The following is a 19,553-nucleotide window of genomic DNA, read 5'->3' as shown; positions in this document are numbered from 1 at the left end:
AGGCATCAAAAATGTAACACAAAAAGAACGTTTTAGTTAGTTTCAATGAAGAAATTAAAATCACATAGGAAGTATGTTGTGCTGAAACCACATTTTTTGGGGAGTAGCTGGTTGATCACTACATATACCAGTTACGTGGAAGTAGGTTACAATGACTGGTATAGCAAATGTGAAGATGATGTTAAAATAAAGGTTATGATATTTGAAAGTGTTAATTTCAGTTAGATCCAAAACAAATACACTATTTACCTGGTCTTAAAAATATTTTTATCCTGAATGTAAATAAAATTTGCTTAGTCCTAACTTCAAATGATGTATCATCTGCATTCCATTTTGATAGCATGTAGCATTAATATTAATAAAAGAACTGCAATATGGGTCCAAGCCATACTGAACTGACATTTAAGAGCAAAGCAAATAAGGTGTTTGAGCATGTTAGTGAAAATACATGATGGCCCATTATGACTAGGATGAGAATAGTCATACTTCCCTTTTTTTGCAAACACTTTTTAGCCCTTAGCTGGAACATGCTCTGCAGAAGTTATGAGACTGCATAAGAACTGCGGGTACAGGTGCCTATAAAAATGACATATAACCATTTTAGAAATTAGATCTACAATATTTAGTAACAGCAATACAGTATTATTTCCTTACATGTACTGAATTGATGTGGGAGGTATATTTCAGAAAATGCAGAGAACCAAACACAGTGGAATATGATGTGAATCTGGTAAGCAAAGAATTAGTAGGGAAAACATCATCAGGAAGGAATGTCATGCAAAATGTAACACATTTATTGAAATCATTCATTAGCAGAGGTTGTAATAAAATACCCAAGTGTGACTGAGAGTGCATCAGACATCAGCAGGGACTGGCCTGCTTAAAACAAAAAACTGTGAGTGGAAGACAAATCTAAGGCAAGATTCAAATAAAATCTTGAGATGTGCAGTATGTAGATAACCCAAAATCCTTTTATGACTTCACATTAAATGTTCCTATTATTCTAGAACTATCTGTAAATATAGTTTTAATGTAAGATCCCATTCCCTTGGCTTTATTTCTTCCATATAGTTTACTGTACAGTGACTCCACAACCCTCAGTAGGCATGCACTACAGCTCAGTTACCATGTAACTCATCAACTACTATTAAGAACAAATAGTGATGAATTTATGTCTAAAGTATAGGTTCTAGACCCAACGTTGTGTACTAGCTTATATATATGCATCTCAGCATAAATTATATAGCAATTCCAATTGCCTCCTCTTGTTTTCCTTCTTCGGCATTCCCAAATGTAGTTGCAATGTAACTCCCCATGTCTTCCCACAGTCCTGTACTCTTAACTACTTAATGAAATAATACAAAGGTCCCAATATGCCATGGTTAAACATGCAGCCACACAACTCATTTCTGCATGCCCAGTGCATATTAACACTTCTGGAACTTTCAGTCCATCTTAGCTGAGTTCCTGACTTATATGCAATGCACAATAAAAAGGTCTATTTTTGTGCATGCCAAGCTCATATACTCCTGAAATGAAAATATTGATTTGTTGAGCACAAAATTTGACTCTGCCAAAAATGATAAAATATACTTGACTTTCTAATCTAGTTTTCAGTTTGCTTCATTGTGATAACACCATATCATGAACACTGTAAATTTCCAGATAAAAAAAAGAATCCATGAGTTTTATATATTTTATTTTCACGTTTAATACATACTTAGAAATGCAATTGCTTTCATTTACAAAACAGTTACTGTCTTCTTGAGCTACCATGCACCAATTCTTAAATATAGTGAAAAAAGAAATATATATATATATATATATATATATATATATATATATATTTATTTATTTATATATGTCCTCTTCATTTATGGGTTTGTTTTGAGCGGTCTCAAGAATTCTTTTCACATAAATATTGCTATCAGAAAGATACTGATGAGTATTTGTTTAAAGTTTTCCCTTATCTATGAAAACGTTTTTTTCTGTATATTGTTTTTTTTTTTTTTTTGTTGTTTGTTTTGTAAATGAGGAATTTCATCAAAAGAATTCTAATTTAATGAATGGTGTACATTAATTTCCAGTTCATTCTTGCTTGTTTTCACCTGAAATGTTTCTGATGCCTCAGCCTGAAGATTCTGTAAGAGTTCCAAAATTAATTTAAAAAAGAATTTGCATTGTTCAGTTGTTGAGTCAATCAGTCTTTTTACCTCACTGATAAATTTATCATATGAATCAAAAAGTTGTGCATATATATCCTGAAGTCTCATGTTAACCTGCTCTTTATAAACAGTTGCAGTGCTTTTTGCAGATTCTGCCCATTGTTTTATCTCCGTCTGTGCTAAATCTGATAGTTCTGAAATTTTCTCTCTCCCTCTTCTTTCAAAATTAGTGAAAAGGTCAGTAGCATAAGTGTAGTATTCTGGAGCGTTCTTTTCATAAAGAGCTGTGAGCTCTGTTGCTAAGCGATTGGCCATTTCAGCTGTTTGCTGCATGTATTTTGGACCCATCTCTTTTAAATAGTCCTTCAGTACCTGTAATAGTTTGACTATATTATCTTCAATTTCATAATATTTCACAGTCCATCCAACCATATTTGTATCCAAGAACTCTTCACGAAGTGCTTTTACATAAATACTGATCTGATCTAAGTAAGCAAGTAACTCTTTCTGGGCTATTTCCTTGAATTCAGAAAAATTTTCCCTGAAAAAAATTGTAGTACTTTTTACTGTTTCTCCAAATTTTGACTTTGTTATATAAGTGTGTATATGTTCAAACAGGACAGTTACAGCCTTAAAGTCTTTTTCCTTAAGGGCCTTGAATAGATCTTCAATTCTTTCTAAACAATATTGTGTATAGTCTTTCAGTTGTTGCAACATGGAGTCCAGTTGGAAACGTGGAAGTACTGCAAGCCATTCACGAATCCTGTTATCAACTTCAGTTAAGATCACTTTAACATAGTCTAACAGCAGTTTTCCACTGAATGCTTTATTACTACCAGGGAACTTAATCTCTATTTCATTAATAAACTTAACAAAAGCATCAGTATATTCTTTCATAAAGTTATGAATATTTTGGATGAATTCATCAATTGCTAGAGGTATCTGTCTTGTCAACATATCATACAGTTCTTCACCAGTGTATTTCCTATCCATTCCAGGCACCTGAAACGTTGTCCCCTTCACAAAAGTAATTACTGCTTCAATTACTTCCCTTGTTTTCTTTTGATAAGCCTGCACTAACTCAATGGCAGTGTCAAAGAAGTCAGCTGCAAGTTTGTGAACATCAACGTTAGCTGCTTGGTCGGCTGCGATCTGATACACTTCTCGATACTTTTCTTTCATGTAGTCGTACTCCTGCACTGCTCTCTTAGCTGCAGTATGGAGTTTGTATTCAATGTCTTCGATCTTTGCATTGGTCATCTGATAGGTATTGTCAATTGTATCTTTCACAGCTTCCTTTAGTTTTTGAGAAGCGGTGTTTATCCCCATTCCAAAATGTTCGCGGTGGTATTTATTCAGACAGTTATAGACTGCATTTGACATTTTGGGTATTCTGTCCTTTAGACCCATCACTACGGCAGCAGCGTTATCATCATTCCACTTGGCTTTAATTTGTAGTACTTCTGGGTTTTCCAGTGAAATATCTCCCTGCACTATGATGTTCTCCTCTTCAGAGGAAAGCTGAAACAAAACAAAACAGAATGCACACATTTATATCCCTGGATTATCACCTAGTATTTTACTTTAATTGATTGTCTCTGTACTTTTCGTCTTCAACATGTCATTCAGTCTTCAATAAAGCATTTCAGACATCAGTGCTATAACAGATTAAAAGGCTTACACAGTATTTCTTATCATTTTCTTTCACTCTGGTAGTTGAAGTATATTAATAAAGAAATAAAATACTGGCAATATGCGTGACAATTCAGGTAAGGTCTGCAAGAACCATGCAATTAGTAAGGAACAATTGTTATTAAATCCAGGAAGGTCAGTTGGCACATTTGATTACAATTACTTATAATTGATTAGTACCAACAGAGGTATGAGTTTCTATCATTTACTTATCATTTAGGAAGGAGGACTGACCCATGATGAACCCTTTTCAGCCATGTCCCATGCTCTTATATCATAAGCTGCAATGAATATAATAATTTTGTGCATAACAAGTAGTACATAGATACTGCAACTGCAAAGTTGCTAGTATTAAAATCAAACTAGAAAATTACAAGCTTAAAATGGAGTAGATGTGATCTTTTCGGTACGTTAGACAATTATGCACTTGGATATAGACTGTAACTGCTGTCATAAGTAGCAATGAATACACAGTAGAGCACATTTAGCTAAAAGAGACCATAGCACCCTGAGTAGAAAATAAAAGTGAGCTGAGCAATTAGCCATCAGAGCTACAGAGATGTCATAGCATAATTTAAGAGCTGCTGTAAGCTTATGCTACAGTTTAAAAGGTAGTACTATAAAGGCAATGAAGTTAAGGTATAAACTGAAGAGAAATGTGGACAGTGTTACATTAATATACATAGACTGCTCATACACAAAAGTAGCACAGAATATTCATGCACATTTGATGCTTGGCACACCATTTGCAGGAGGAATTTGTCCTAGCATTAGATTATTGCAACAGAGTAGCCCATCTACCACATTGGTTCTTTATTTACTGTAAGTTTCATTCTAAAATCAGCAAGAGTAAAAGTGATTCAAGAAATTGGCACATGAATGTTTTAGATCATATGTGACCTTTAAGCTGCATTACATACTTACAATTCACAACTTTCTCCCTATTGTGTTCCTGTAAGAAGACATCATCATCCACAGAGTTTATTAATAAAGGGGAGACCATAAGTAAATTGCCAGGCCATTGCTCCATATCACATATACATGCACACACTTGTGGACAATTTAGGAATCACCAGTCAACCTACCACATCTTTGTAATGTGGGAGGGAATTTGAGCTTCGAGAGAAAATGTATTTCTAAGAATGTTGCAGAGCTTTGAAATCACACAGCAAAAAGTAAATGTATAAAAACACACACACACACACACACACACAAACACTACTCGATTGACCAGGTTATTAACACATAACCAGTTTTGTGAAAGGTGATGGAAGTAATAGCATAACATCACATAAAAATGGTAACATTGTTAACTACAATTATTTTGAATTAAAATAACATTACTTTTACAAAAAAAAGTAAAGCTAATTAAAGAATGCCTTACTGGAGCTTGAGTGTATAATTTTCCACTGAGTACATCTGTGTTCTTCGTGTCTAACACAAGACCCATAAAGCCAGCAGCTGGGGAAGACACTGATATAGAAATTCTTTCACTGTTTTTATTGCAGTTCATGCTAACATCAGCAAATGTGGGACTTACAATAGTCAGACGTCCTACAAATCTTTAAATGCAAAAAAAAAAAAAAATAGATGATGTACACAAGTTCAGTTGTTTCTTTGAGGTGTTAACTATGATATCTAGTTCCATGCACTGCGTTCTAAGAATTCTATAAGCATTATTTAACTACTTATATGAGTAATAAATATGACTGAAGAATATAGAGCTGTCAATATTCTCATATTGCATTGTCATATGTTATAGTTAACATAATCCTTGAAATACCTTAAAAGAATTTTTGAGTTTTAAAGTTGTGAAAACCTAAAGTGAAATTAAGATAATTATCACTACCTGTTATCTTTCAGACTGAATTCCTCTGTCCACTCCAAGTTAAATTCACGGTGAGAAATACTGCCTTTTTCTTTGAAAATTAGGTTGGCATTCTCACTGGAAGCAGCTGTGTTAGCTGTAAGAAAAGTTTTCAATTTTTAGAGCACTGCATGAAATACCAGAGACATGAAGGATAACACTACATTGGAGACAACACAGCAGTGACTTGCAGACTTGTTCTTATAGGAAAAAAAAACAATGGCAGTGTTCAGAGACCACTAGTCTAGTGGTGAAGTCTGTGTCTGTTCCACTGGTTACATAGCCTCAGAACCAACCTAGGCCTCATGATGGCTATAGAGGAATAAATGGAGTGATTTTCTCACTATGGAAGAGTGGGAAATGTACCCACTGTAATACGAATACTGACTTGGAGAAACACAACATATTATCAGCAACTACAACTTATTAGTAGGATGTACAATATGCAAAAGAAAAAGAAGGACATATGATTTGTAGCTGTTTACATAAGAACAGTGATCATAGAAAACTCACCATGGAGATAAAAATGTCAATTTATATATACTACATGAAGTTTATATAAAGAGTGGACCATCTGAAAGAGTTGAAACAGGCAAGCATGTGATCACTGATATGATTAAGCATAGAACAAAATAAACAAACTGCATACCTGGAGTATGTACTGAGTGCAACAGTTGTCATTCCTATTATTCCCACAGAAAACATTCTTTCTGAATGGGAACACTGTAGAGGAAAGCGTAAGATATAGAGCTGAAGGTGCTTTGGTCTTTACATGGAGTGTGAAAGCTTTTCCTCACCACATAAAAGCATGACTTAGATTTTATTCTGATATGTTTTTTATTTAATAAGCGGAATTCTAACTCATGATGTTCACAGCCATTAGATGGGACCAGGATCATAAGTCTGAATGCAATATATTAATAGGATCTTGTTAGTAGAATCAACTCAATTTATCCTTTCAAGATCATTGTTATGTCTAATGACCTACAGACATGTTGAATAACTACTCCTGATGTAGACTTGGTAAAGAATATTTTTATCACTAGTAATATGTAATAGCAAGTTACAGATTTAAAAACAGGTAGTCAGCTATTTAAATCAACCATCAAATGGTCTGGTTCATCCTAAATGTGCAGTGGTTCCACATCAGTTTAGCACATACAAAGCCATTGCACCATATGATATATGCCTTTTTCAGAGTGAGAGATTATCTGAGGATTGTAGTTACAGAAAAGCAAGATGAAAGAATGAGTAACCAAGGTGCAATGCTGATCTACCCCCAAAGAAAAAATGACAGAAATTTCAATTAGACAGACTGATAAAAGAAATCGCATTAAAAATGTCAGCAACATTGCAAGGTTTATATCCAAGCAGTGGGCAACAAACATAAACAAATAAAGAGTTTGCAGTAAAAAGAATCAAATGGCTAATCACAGAGGTTTTAACTAGCTGTATCTAACACCAATACATCCATATTAAACAGATAATCATACAGCATTGTCATGTATCCAAATGTGCTTACCTTCAGATAAAACAGAGATGATCCTAAGTGATGTGAAAATTACTACAACTACTGTAAAAATATTAATAAAGAATACATGTGCTGCTCTGAAAAGAGCTTTACTGGGAAGTTACTTTATAAAGGAACATGGAATGCGAAAAACAGAGTAACAGATTTTGTTTTGCATAGGATTATATCTTATTAAGTTCAAAATGATGCTGTAAAGTGACAATCATGACAGCAGATTCAGAGAAAAGCCTATATTATTGATGCACAGTGAAACAAATGAAAGAGCATACTATAACATCAGTTAGGCAACAAAACTTAATTCATGGTTTGGCTTAGCTTCTTTATGAAACAAAGGGTAATAAAAAACAAATAACAAGAACTCTAAAGACCAGGGGTGATGCTTGAAAGAATTATCATACTCACAGTAATCTTAATCTAACTAAGGAAGACAGGGCATGATTATCCCCGAAAATGTATAAGGGTGATGAAATGACAGCACTAACCACCATAATAGAAAAAAGATGTGTTAGACAAGGACTGAAGAAAGGGTAATGTGATTCATTTCACTAGAATTAGAGCAAGACCGTAGAAGGAAAGCATGGTCATTCACTTGCTCTTCCAAGCAATAAATGGATTCTTTAATGGAATATATGGTCTCTTGCATACCACATCCAACTATCTGTCTGACCATTGATCTAGCTGCTTAACTTCTTCAACTAACAGATTACCTTTTCATTCCATGCCAAATAATTCATCATGCCTCTCCCATGCATTCTTAAGTTTTTTTACTGTTTTTAAACAGACACATTATTCAGAAACACCATTCCATCTCTCAGTTATTAACAAAACTTTCTCATGCTACCCTTGAAATGTTATATCACTTGGTCTTCAGAATGTACCAAGGAAATCCAGTAAATCCAAAATGGACCCCAGACGTGCAGGAGTTCTGTAAATTCTCACTGAGGTAAAAACGTCAATTGTAAAAAATGTAATTTATTCGGTTGAGTACTTTCTCCCCTGATACATACAAGGACTTCTTCAATTCAGTCATGAAATTTCAGTCAGTCTGTATCCTTATCCTTGTGTAAAGTGATGTGCAATGACATCCAACCACCAGTCAAAAGACATTGTGTCACTTCTCCTAAGCCTAATGCTGACCCATGAGATATCTAGAATCCATTGGAAACTGCACACGCAGCAACCCCTTCCTTATGCTCCCACCCCCTGAGGTAGGAGAACAGGCAATTGGCCAGTGAATTCTGTCCATCCTGGACAAGCCAATCTAAAGGCTTATTCTGTTCCTGAACTTGGGTCAGCAGCAGCAGCAACTGCTATTGGACCTGCTGTAAACTGTATAATTTCTGCAAGCATATAGATGATATAGAGATGACCCAGAGGCCAAACAAAATCATTTAGTGTTTTTATATACCATAAGAAATTAACTCTTATATTTACCCTGTAAAGTAATCAAGTGGGTGACCAGACTGAAACTTTTTATACCTGAAGCAGAAAGTAAAAAGCTCATGATAGTTGAATGTCATAAAAAGAGCTGTATTCTGATATTCAGACAGCAGCTAAAGTACAGTAAGAAAGGTGTAATGGTAATGTGGAAAAGTATTTGTGTCACAGATACTGATGATCAAATGAAAAAAAACTTATAAAGGAAATCTCTGTCTCAAAATTATGAAAGGCTCACATTAGTCCAAAAACTTGGGTAGCTCTACTGCTCCATTTAAATATTTACATCACCTTTGCATTCAGGTGTGTTTTCAAACTTTTTGGAGAAACTAAAGAATTCATATGAATGACAAAAGGCAAATTATGGAGCAAGAGGATAGTGAATACCTAGCATAAACACCAAGCTTAAGAAATAAACAGTGAAAAGGCATATTTGCTGTGAAAAGTTGTACATATCAGCTAAAATAATCTACAGTTTAGCAGAAAGCCAACATTTTATTAGTTGTTAGATTTTAGCAAAAGGTTGAATAAATCAAGCATGCTAATCTTAAAATAATAACTACTATAAGAAAACAACTTACCATCAATATCAAATTCAAGAAATTGTAATGTAGAACTGCAGGTAGCATCCAGAGAAGCCTCTAAGGAATTTGTTTTATTGCTCAGTGTTGTGGTCCAGGTAACATTGTATATTGGTGAGGCAATTTTAATGGTTCCACTAAGAGATCCAAATGTAGGTATAAACAAACCAGCAGGCCAGCTGAATGTAAGAGGTGGAATCTCTACTTTCTGTTCTGGAATTGTCACAGTTGGAAGTTCAAAGTCAGCAATCTGTTTTGCCAAGCTGTCTAGCTCCCATGAGTAGCCACCAATACTTACAGTTTTTGGAAGAGTAAAATCAGAAATAGTGAATCCAGATTTGGGGATGCTTATGTCAAAATAAGGGATTTTGTATTCTTCATTTGTTTTATATTTGGCACCAATATCGGTTTTAATAAATTTTACTTTTGGTAAAGTTGGAAGACTGAGGTCAAATGAAAATGTGCTTATTTTCTTGGGAATTTTAATCTTTGTCAGATCAATATTATATGCTGGAATTGATAGAGTAGTGAAAGGAACATTAAATTGTGGAGTTTTAATAACTGAAGGAAGTGTGAGTTTGGCATCTTTTCCATAATTCTCATAGTAATAAATCTTGTAATCATGGAGCAAACGTCGCAGGTTGTTCACCCACACTGGCACTTGTAACTGTACAGCTGGAATATTTATCACAACACCATCAGAAAGAACTGTTACAGGTAATTTAAAGAAATAGCCATCTTTGTTTTTTTTGTACATTAAAACTGCTGATGAATTTAAATACTGCAACTTGTTTTCACTGGTTGTGACCCCAAATTTCAGGATCTCCCACATATTCTTTTTATAAACTGGCAATACAATTGATTTGAGAAAATTCACATGTCCTTGAAGAGAACCTGCAAGCTCACAAAGTACACTTGTTTTGTTATTGACAACCTTGACATCTTGACTTAGTATTGCACTGTTGATCTGATATGTCCCACTGTATTCAACATTCTGGATTTCTGGGTTAATATTCAGTGATAAAGACTGAAGTAGGTTGGCATTCTTCATATAATTACTGGGCTGGTTTACCTCTACATCAATATTTGTAATTAAGCTCCAGGGTACTGCCTCAATTGTTGCCTTGCATCTTTGTTTTCCATTTGTATTTAACACTGGTTCAATCTTTATCATGTTGTCAGAGTTGTGCTTCCATACTGCATAAATGCGCTGAGTAGAAGCTTCAAGGGCTAAATCTTCAACCAGTGCAAGATTCCAGTTTTTACCTTTGCTTCCTTCTGCACTAGATTCAAGACTGAGCTTTACAGCCGAGCGAGACCCTTTGGCATTAATATATGTATTCGCCTCTTTTTTCAGTTTTCCTAAAAATTGTTGAGATAAAATAGTCCCAGAAACATCTCCATTAGCAGTTGACTCTATAGAGAAGTAAGATGTAAGACCTTCTAAAGTTAATATATGCTCAGCTTTTCCATTCAAGCTAGTTTGGTACTTTGGTAAACTGAAGACATAATCACAGCTAATAACTGATTTAACATTAGGTTTGGTTGTGGGATTCCCTTTAAGTTCTTGTTTTAAATTAACATTAAGTACAGGGCAAGATATTTTGGCTGTAGTTGTGATGGAAGCATCTGTAGTACTCTTTGTGAGGCTGACAGAACTGTCATGTTTTGCTTGAATGTACATGTGATTTAAAGACAAAGCTGTTGCTACTTTAAGTCCAGTCTTCCTTGTTAAACTTGTTGTTCCATCAAATGCAAAGTTGAGTGTTTCAAATGTTGACACAGATGACGCACCAAACCTTGCAACTATATCTGATTGGTTATAAAGTCCAGCATTGGCATTCAGGGTGATTACTGCTGACTTGAAGGTAAAGTCATAGGTCATATTACCCATTGCTGGTATCATTATAGCATTTTGTATTTTTGGCATTTTAAATTTAGGAAGTGACAGTTTACGAAGTGTGTTTGGTACATACAGCACAGGAAGATCTAAGGATGGTAACACAAGGGTATATGAAGGTATAGAGAAGCCCAAGAATGGCAGTATGAAACTAGGTGTACTGACCTCTTTTGGAATAAAGTAACCAAATGCTGGGAGTTCTGCTGTAAAAGGTGAGACTTCAATGTTCAGAAGTGGAACTGTATAACCTGGAATTCTAATGAATCTTGGTTGCTTATTGGCTGAGGTATCTATTTTGAATTTGTCAAAATGTGTTTTGGCTTGGTTGTATGACTCTGTAAGCACGTTCAGTGCTTTATCTCTGCCTTTTTCAAAATTGTTATTGAATGATCTAATATTGGCATTAATTGATTTATATAGGGCTTCTAATGGGATTGTAAAAGAATGGAAGTCTTTGTTCTTTTTATACTGTATCTTAAAGTTTAAGTCAAATGACTGCCTTGTGGTCTTCAGGAGACTTTTCAGTCCTGTTCTTTCCCAAAGAGAGAACTCTGCTACTTTAGGAGTTTTATAAGGACTATATGGTATTGCAATTTCTGGAATATCAACAGGCATATTTAGGAAATCAAGATTAGCTGCACCATTCATTTCCATACTAGCTCCAGTACTATCTGCATTATTGCCTAAATACATTTTATGAGCGTACTTATACTGATTAAATCTTGAACTGGCCTTCCAGTTTACCTCTTGTCTCTCTGAGCTTAATACAAAATCATAATTGTTCTCAAAATCTATTTTGCTGGTGAGTTCCCTAGGAAAAACAATCTTCATATTTCCATTATTATTAGAGGATATGCTCATTTCAAATGGCTGTGCCACAAAGATAAGTGAGTTTGCCAGTTTTCCTGTTGCTGTCCCTACAAGGTTTGCATTGTGACTTATTTCAAGTTGAGTTTTCATTTCTTCCAGAGATCCTTTTCCTTTAACAGTGACTATACTGCTGCCAATATATGGAGACTCCATTTCAATCAGCATATTAAGTCCCACAAAACTAAGCAGCCCAGAGTCCAAGTTCACATTTTGTTTCAGTACTAAATATTTAGTTGTTGTATCTCCAGAAAATTTCAAGGCAGCAGTTGATCCATCCAAGCTGAAAAGAATAGTACTATCATGCTTACCTTCATCTAAATACATCGGGCAAGACCACTTGCCGTTCCCTCTAGTGGAGACAGTGACAGTTATTCTGCGTGTTTCGATGCTCATTTGAATGTTGTTCTGCATGGTCAACTCACTTTTCAGTTTATGTTGTGGACTATTTAGTCCAAGATTATATGTTGTCTGTGTATTAAAAGAAATACCTCTTTGAAGAGTAAAACTTAAATTATTAGTCACATCCACAGTATACACCGGACAGTTAGCCTTTATTGCTGTTGTTGCTAAACCAACAAGAGAGGAAGTAGAGAATGTTGTTTTTCCCTCATGATTAAGCACAATGTTTTTATGATTAAGCTTTACATTTTCTACAAACTCAAGCAATTCCATACCAGGAGCTGAAAGGTGAGCATTGCAATCCAATGTAAATTCTAAAAGAGCTGCTTTAGAAGAAGCCTGAGCTGATAGAGATGCCTTAAATAGTGGACTCTTCTGAATTGTTGTAGCATTCTGTATTAAACCAGTGGTTGTCAGTGTGTAAAAGGGTGATGCTATTTTAAATGTTCCATGAAGTTTGCCAAATGTTGGTACGGTGATTTCATGAGGAATACGAGGAAGTTTAATTTCAGGTATCTGAATTTCAGGAAATTGGAGATCATCTAGATTTAGCTTTGGAATTGTTATTGTAGGTATTTGTAGATCAGGAAGACTGAGGTGTTCAAAATTTATTTCTGGAAAAGACATATCAAAAAGCAACACATCTCTTAATTTTAGGTCTTTAAAATATAACTCCGGTGTTGGAATCTGAAATTCACTTAACTGAATTTTATCTAACATTCTTATTATGGTCTGCTTGATCTCATTTAAGTCTATTATAAAAGATGGAATTTTGTAAGTGTTGAGAATAGTGAATGCTGGTGTTGTAATCTGTGATGGTACTTCAATGCTTTTGAGTGTTCTGATATTAATGTGCAGAGAGGGGATAACAAGATCAGTTAGGGGGACAGAAAATTCAGGAGTGTGAAATTCCGCCTTCTTTAGTGCACGTAAACTTACTTCAAATGGTGGAATATTAATAATACTGCATTTAATTTCTGGGACAGTAAAGCCTTCCTCTACAAATAATTTAACCTTATTTGCCCAGTGTGAAACACTGTACTGTTCTCCTAGTTCAGTTATCTTTATAGCTGCATTGTTCCACAGTTCTGAAATATAGTTTACAACACTAATATAGACCTGTTCAATCTTTTGCAAATATATCTTCATTTCCTTTGGAATATTTATTGAACTAATTCTGTTACGTAAGTCTTCTAGATTCTCTTCTAGCCTGACTTTTAAATCATCGAGGGCAACAGAATTTATTGCATTTCTTACCCAGGCAAAGATTTCTGCAAATTGTGCATCCTTCAGCTGTTCAGTGTAAGTAAGAATAGTACTTCTTATATAGTTCACATAGGCTTTCAGTGCTTCTGCCTTTTGAGGTAAATCTAGAGCCTTAATTTTATCGTAGATGCTCTGCCTAGCCTCCAAAATTTTATTGTTTACCTTATCTACAAATTCATTGTAATCAAATGATCTCAATGTCTTAATGGCCAGATCAAGAAAGTCATTTACTTGGTCGATGAATTTCTTATAGTTATATTCCTTTAGATACTCGATGGTAACATCTAGTCTTTTGATTATGGTATCCACACTATCCTTAATGCTGACACTTTTTAGAGAATTGAGAAATGCCTGTGTAGTCTCTCTAATTTTGTATTCTTTAGCAAGTTCAGTCGTTTTATCTAAAAAAATCTGAATTTGTTTATCTATATTATAATATAGAATAATGTCTTGCATTTTTTTATTTAAAGCATTGATTTTGTCTGCTATCTCATACTCTTCCATCAAATTCATAATTATTGCTCTCAGTTGTTCAAGGACTTGATCTATCTTATCAAATGGAATAGATGCCTTTAATTTTTCAATATGTTCAGAAATGTCAATAGACTGCAAGTACTCCTTTATTTTATTGGCAGTTTCTTGTGCATCTAAACTTTGTATCTGTGCTTTCAGTTGTTCCATTTTTTCTTGAAGCTGAGCTTTGATATGATATTTGTCTTCTATACTTTGAATGTAGTCAGCAGTGCTACTTTGGAATTGATCATATTGCTGAATCACATCTCGCAAAGAGTTTAATGTCTTAATCACAGTTTGACTAATGTCATATTGCTCATCCAGAGATTTTATTTGCTGTATAATTTCATTTACAATTCTGTCAATCACAGACCCCAGGTCATAATAGTCATAAATGTCTGCAAGGTATTTCTGCATCTCGGACAACTGGTTCTGTAGCTGCACCAGTGTTTCTTTATGTAGTGACATAACTTTTGCCAACAGATTTTGTAGCTGTTCAATTGTAATTTGATAGTCTTTGGTAAAGGCAACCAATTTATTCTTTATGTCTTTCACGCTAGTTTCTAAATGTAGTTCATTTATATAATCATTCATTTGCTGAGGTAATTTATCCAGCATATGTCTGTATTTTTGCACATATTTATCAATATCAGCTTTCTTTAGAAAATTCTGAAATGCTTCCAGTGTAGACACCATAGCACCTTTGATTTGGTCAAAATAAATAGGTAGATTTTGAATGAATGGCACATTTATTACACGAACATCCTTATTTTTATCATATTGTATGGTGCCAGATATACTGAATTCTTGGGGCTGTGCCAAAGAACTCCTCAAATCCATGACGTCAATCAAATTAAATGAGTGAGACGAGATTAGTGGCAGCATTAGTGGTGAATCTAGCATGTTAAGATCAACAATAGCTTGCCCACTAAGTACAACACCAAGTTTCTCAATATCATTGAAAGTACTAAGTTCTTGATTATACACATTGTTGTTAAGTTTAGACTTTATCTTCCACGAACCAGACTGTTCAGATGGGCTAAGCAATGTATTAACTTTGCTGTCAAGAAGTGTTTCAGCTGACCTTCTATCACTAAGCCTGTGAGTAGTTGAACCCCGGTAATCATGAGAGAAAGTTAATACCAGAGGTTCTGCTTTAAACAACAGTTTGCTATATAGCTGGCCACTGTGGAATCCCAGAATATTAATACTTGTATCTCCATTAGTGACTGCATTAATAGTCATAGTAAATGGAGCTGCTGCAGCAAGAAGAACATTAGTAAACTTTAAAGATGTTGAGTCAAACCGTGTGTCACTGTTCAGTTTTACAGCAATTCCAGCAATTTCCAACTTAGCACTATTACTAGCCTGCATGTCTTTGAGTTTGGAGGAAGAATCACTCATTATGGTTATAGTTAAATCAGCATAATTAATAGAATAGGTGTGCTTTACTTTATCCTTTCCATATGCTGCTCCCATGTCACCATTCAGGTTAAGTTTAAATGGTTCAAGATTAAGCTGCACTCGATTGTCAGCAGAAATGGTATTGTACTTAAGATTGTGATTTAACTTTGCAACAAGCTTGTAACGCTGCAAATCTAAATCAAAACTATGTTTGTAGATCTTAGAAGTATCTAGTGCACCATCTAATTTTGAATCAAAGTGGAGGGACCAGCCAGGAATCTTTAGGTTACTATTGTATTCAATCTTCTTTGTACTGTGTGATCCAAGAAAAGTGTTTACAAATTGCAATCCTGCTTTTTCAACCTTGAAAATCAAGACATGCTGCCCACTAACATCAAAAACTGTACCTTGAGCTACACTGGTAATAGCAATGCCTGTAGTGGTTACAGATCCATCAAGGCTGACTTTAACATTATTTGGCTGCATATTTCCTTCAGTACTAATTTTAAAGGTAGCTCCTGTAGAATCAATACCTCCATTTAGTGTATGAGTTACTGCTACAGAGTTGTACCTCAACATTGTGGTGGAGCTGGTGGACAAATCGTTCTGGTTAATTTGTAGTGTACCTTTGTAAGCAGCCCTTTTGTTGTCATTAGAGTTAGCAGTAATATCAGCATTGATTTCCAGACCAGAAGAATCAACAGTGCCTGAAATCAGGGTATAATATCTGTTACGATAGTAATCTGCTTGGTACTCTGATTGAATTTTAATCCCTTCAGTTGAAACTCCTAAATTTATCTTGTTGAGTCCTGAAAGGCTTTTGTAATTTCCTTTAGAATCAGATATAATTTTTAGTTCAAGGTCTCTGAAATGAAACTCAAAATTATTAACAAATGCTCCATTCTGGACATTAGTATCTGATGTAAATGAATATCCATAGCCATTGTATTTATCTTTTAGTACATTAGTAATGTCAAACCAGGAAGACTGAAGCTTTGTGTGTGCCTCTCCAGCATATGCATTAAAATTATAATCCATATTAGAAGATGATGAATAAGTACTCTTTACAAAATATGAAGCAATGTTTAGCTCTCCATCTATGTTCTGGGTGTTTAACACTTTTCCATTCTCACTAGTTGTTTCAGATGAATATGTTAAAGAAGTTGTTGCACCTAAACTACTTGATGCTGTACATTTATATTCTGTCTTTGCTTTGCCTTTTTGTATATCATAGTTTACACTGAGATTTGTATTTCCATCCAAGAAACGATGATGTATCGATTCATCATATGACAACATCCACACCATTTCTTGCGACTCAGAAATAGCTGCAGAACCTGAAATAGAAAACATATGCCAATTTAATTTTTAGCTAAGAGTTTTAAATTAATTGTTTATTCATTAGTCATTAATTGTTTGATCATTAGAACAATATTCTACCTATCTATCTATCTATCTAGCCATCTATATGTATATATGTATGTAAGACTGACAGGACAGAAATACAGAAATAACAAGTAAAAGCATAACACTCTTTCCTATATTTTATATAATTTAATAGTTTTAATACCTTAATTTGTTGCAGCTGATTTCCTTTTATTGATTGTTAAGAAGTGAAGAATTAAAATGTGATTAATATATTAATTTTCTTTTATAAAACTCGTAAGAAGTAGGTACTTTGCAATGTATGTACAAATATGGAAGAACTTAAATTTATGAAAGAATCATAAAAATATTTGAAAGAACAAGAGAGAACCGCTGTGACTCAATGAATACTTAATTATGTTGTTTCAGTGATCAAGTAAATTAAATAAATGAATAAAACTAGACATTGTTGTTGAATTGTAATATACTTAGGAATATGATCATTTGTATGATGGACTAAGGGGATGGGATGAAATATACAGGGGTGAAGAGATGCTGACATTGTTCAGAGAAACAATCCTTGATGCCTTGCACATGAAAGTACCATGGCAGTTAATATAAATTGTACAACAAAACAGAACTGTAATCCAAAAAATGTGTACACTGATTAGACAAAGTGATCATCCTTATCCATAGGAACAAGTCCAGCCAAAAACAAAGACAAAATCACAGAAGTTCCCGAGGATGTAGCTACTGAAATAAGAACTTTGGGTACAATATTCTCTGGGCTGCTAAGAAGAGTTAAATGACTAACATTTAAAAATATATATAAAAAACAATCCTCCTATACCACATAGAAATACTCCTCAGAACAGAATACTTTAAAGAAAATATAACAAAATACATTCCCAGAATGCTAGGGGTATATGTCTGTCCTAGCATGAAGACCTGCATATGAGCACACTCCTAACTCCCTTAAATGGAAATAAAAGTGACAGAAAGTGCACTTCAGCTATTTGCTGTACAACTGTTGGTGCTTACATGTTCCACATTCATGCAGCATATTTTGAACCCATTACCAGCTCCTCAAGATGTTGAAAAGAAACTAGTCAAGAAACAAGTTCTGCAAAATAGCCCCATTATTTAAAAAATAAAGTAGGTTATATTTCTTAAATTATATAATAATTATAATGAGTGTGATGATGTTTTAGACATTGAAACTTAATGGTCTGAACACTGATTTTAATTGGAAATTAAGTTTTGATTTAATTGTTTAATAATGTAATAGTTTGTCAATGTGTAATTAGAGTTATTTAAGAGTGTTTTTCTATTTACTTTGTTATACAGATCACCATAGACAAAATCCCGTACCATATCTTAGCTAGCTATAGGTCATCCTCCATGTCTCAAAGACCTCACAATGCATACTTGGACCTACTGGATGCACTTACCATCCAACCTAACACCATATTCATCAAAGACTTTAATTACCTCTCTATAGACTGGGAATCCTACATAGCCTCAAATCTACAGGCACAGAGATTCCTGGACTTCATAGATACAAACACCATTGACCAAGCAGCAAATACATGCCTAGAGACTCCAACATACTGGACCTCATGCTCAGAAATATGGGAGAATATGCTGCACCACCCACCCCCCCCCCCATGGCAACTCTTCCCTGGTAAGGCCTAACCATAAAGCTGTCCTCGCAAAAAAAAATCAACTCCATAATCCCATTAAAACCATTAAAAGTTAGGAACTATTCCAAGGCAAATTACATGTTATTAAGTGATTGTCAAAATTCAGTGCCCCGCCAAACACTGAGAACACACCAGTTTATTATGAATTGCATCAGAAACTCTGTACTACTATGTCATTGGCAACTGCACCTACTAAAAGTAAGCCCCAGTACTAGCGCCAGAAACAAACCACACTGGTGGCATCTCAAATTAAACAGGATATACAACAAAAGGAAACAAATATGGCAAAAATCAGGAAGAGTAATTCCCATAAAGATAAAATTTTCATCAAACTAAATAGGTAACTGAGATGGCTAAAAATTAGGTCAAGCAAAGCCAACTTTGAGCTTAAGATATCTTCCCAGGTGAAATATAACCATAAGACCTTCTACAGCTACATCAGAAAAATCAAGGGCAGCACACTGATGGTTAATGGTACCACATTTACCGAGCCTGGTGATATAGGATCCTGTTAGTGGGCAAATTCAGTTTCAAATTTAAACCCCTCTCAGCCCCAACCATTCCCACCAATAATATCCTCAAACATAAACCCACCAGCTATAACTAAGGAGCATGTACTGGCTACACTCACTAAAGCCAAGGACACTCCCTCAATGGGCCCAATAACATCCAGGATACCTGCTGAATAGTCTAAAATACAATTTATCAGGACCCCTGGAGTCATTATTTAACTATAGTCTTAAAACATGTTTTGGACCACATGAATGGAGGAGTGTGACAGTCATCCCCCTTCATAAGGAAGGACATTCAGCAGATCATGGAAACTACAAACCCGTTAGTCTGACTAGTCTTATTTGCAA

The 19,553-nt window shown here is 34.7% G+C and overlaps 1 protein-coding gene across 1 annotated transcript in view; it reads right to left on the bottom strand.

Annotated features, from left to right (window-relative positions):
• Positions 1 to 1,682: 1,682 nt before the first annotated feature.
• APOB (apolipoprotein B) overlaps positions 1,683 to 19,553 on the bottom strand; it is a 71,990-nt gene continuing 54,119 nt past the window's right edge. The window contains exons 26-29 of the mRNA XM_044062622.1: positions 9,274 to 16,962; positions 5,707 to 5,821; positions 5,242 to 5,419; positions 1,683 to 3,686 (exon numbers count right to left, since the gene is read on the bottom strand). Of these exons, the coding sequence (XP_043918557.1) occupies positions 2,055 to 3,686; positions 5,242 to 5,419; positions 5,707 to 5,821; positions 9,274 to 16,962 (9,614 nt within the window). The 3' untranslated portion in view covers positions 1,683 to 2,054. The remainder of the gene's footprint in view (positions 3,687 to 5,241; positions 5,420 to 5,706; positions 5,822 to 9,273; positions 16,963 to 19,553) is intronic.

This window comes from Protopterus annectens, chromosome 2.part1 (genome assembly GCF_019279795.1).
Source record: "Protopterus annectens isolate FY-2018-M chromosome 2.part1, PAN1.0, whole genome shotgun sequence".
Lineage (NCBI taxonomy): Eukaryota > Metazoa > Chordata > Ceratodontiformes > Protopteridae > Protopterus > Protopterus annectens.
This window is presented reverse-complemented; position numbering and strand designations above follow the sequence as displayed.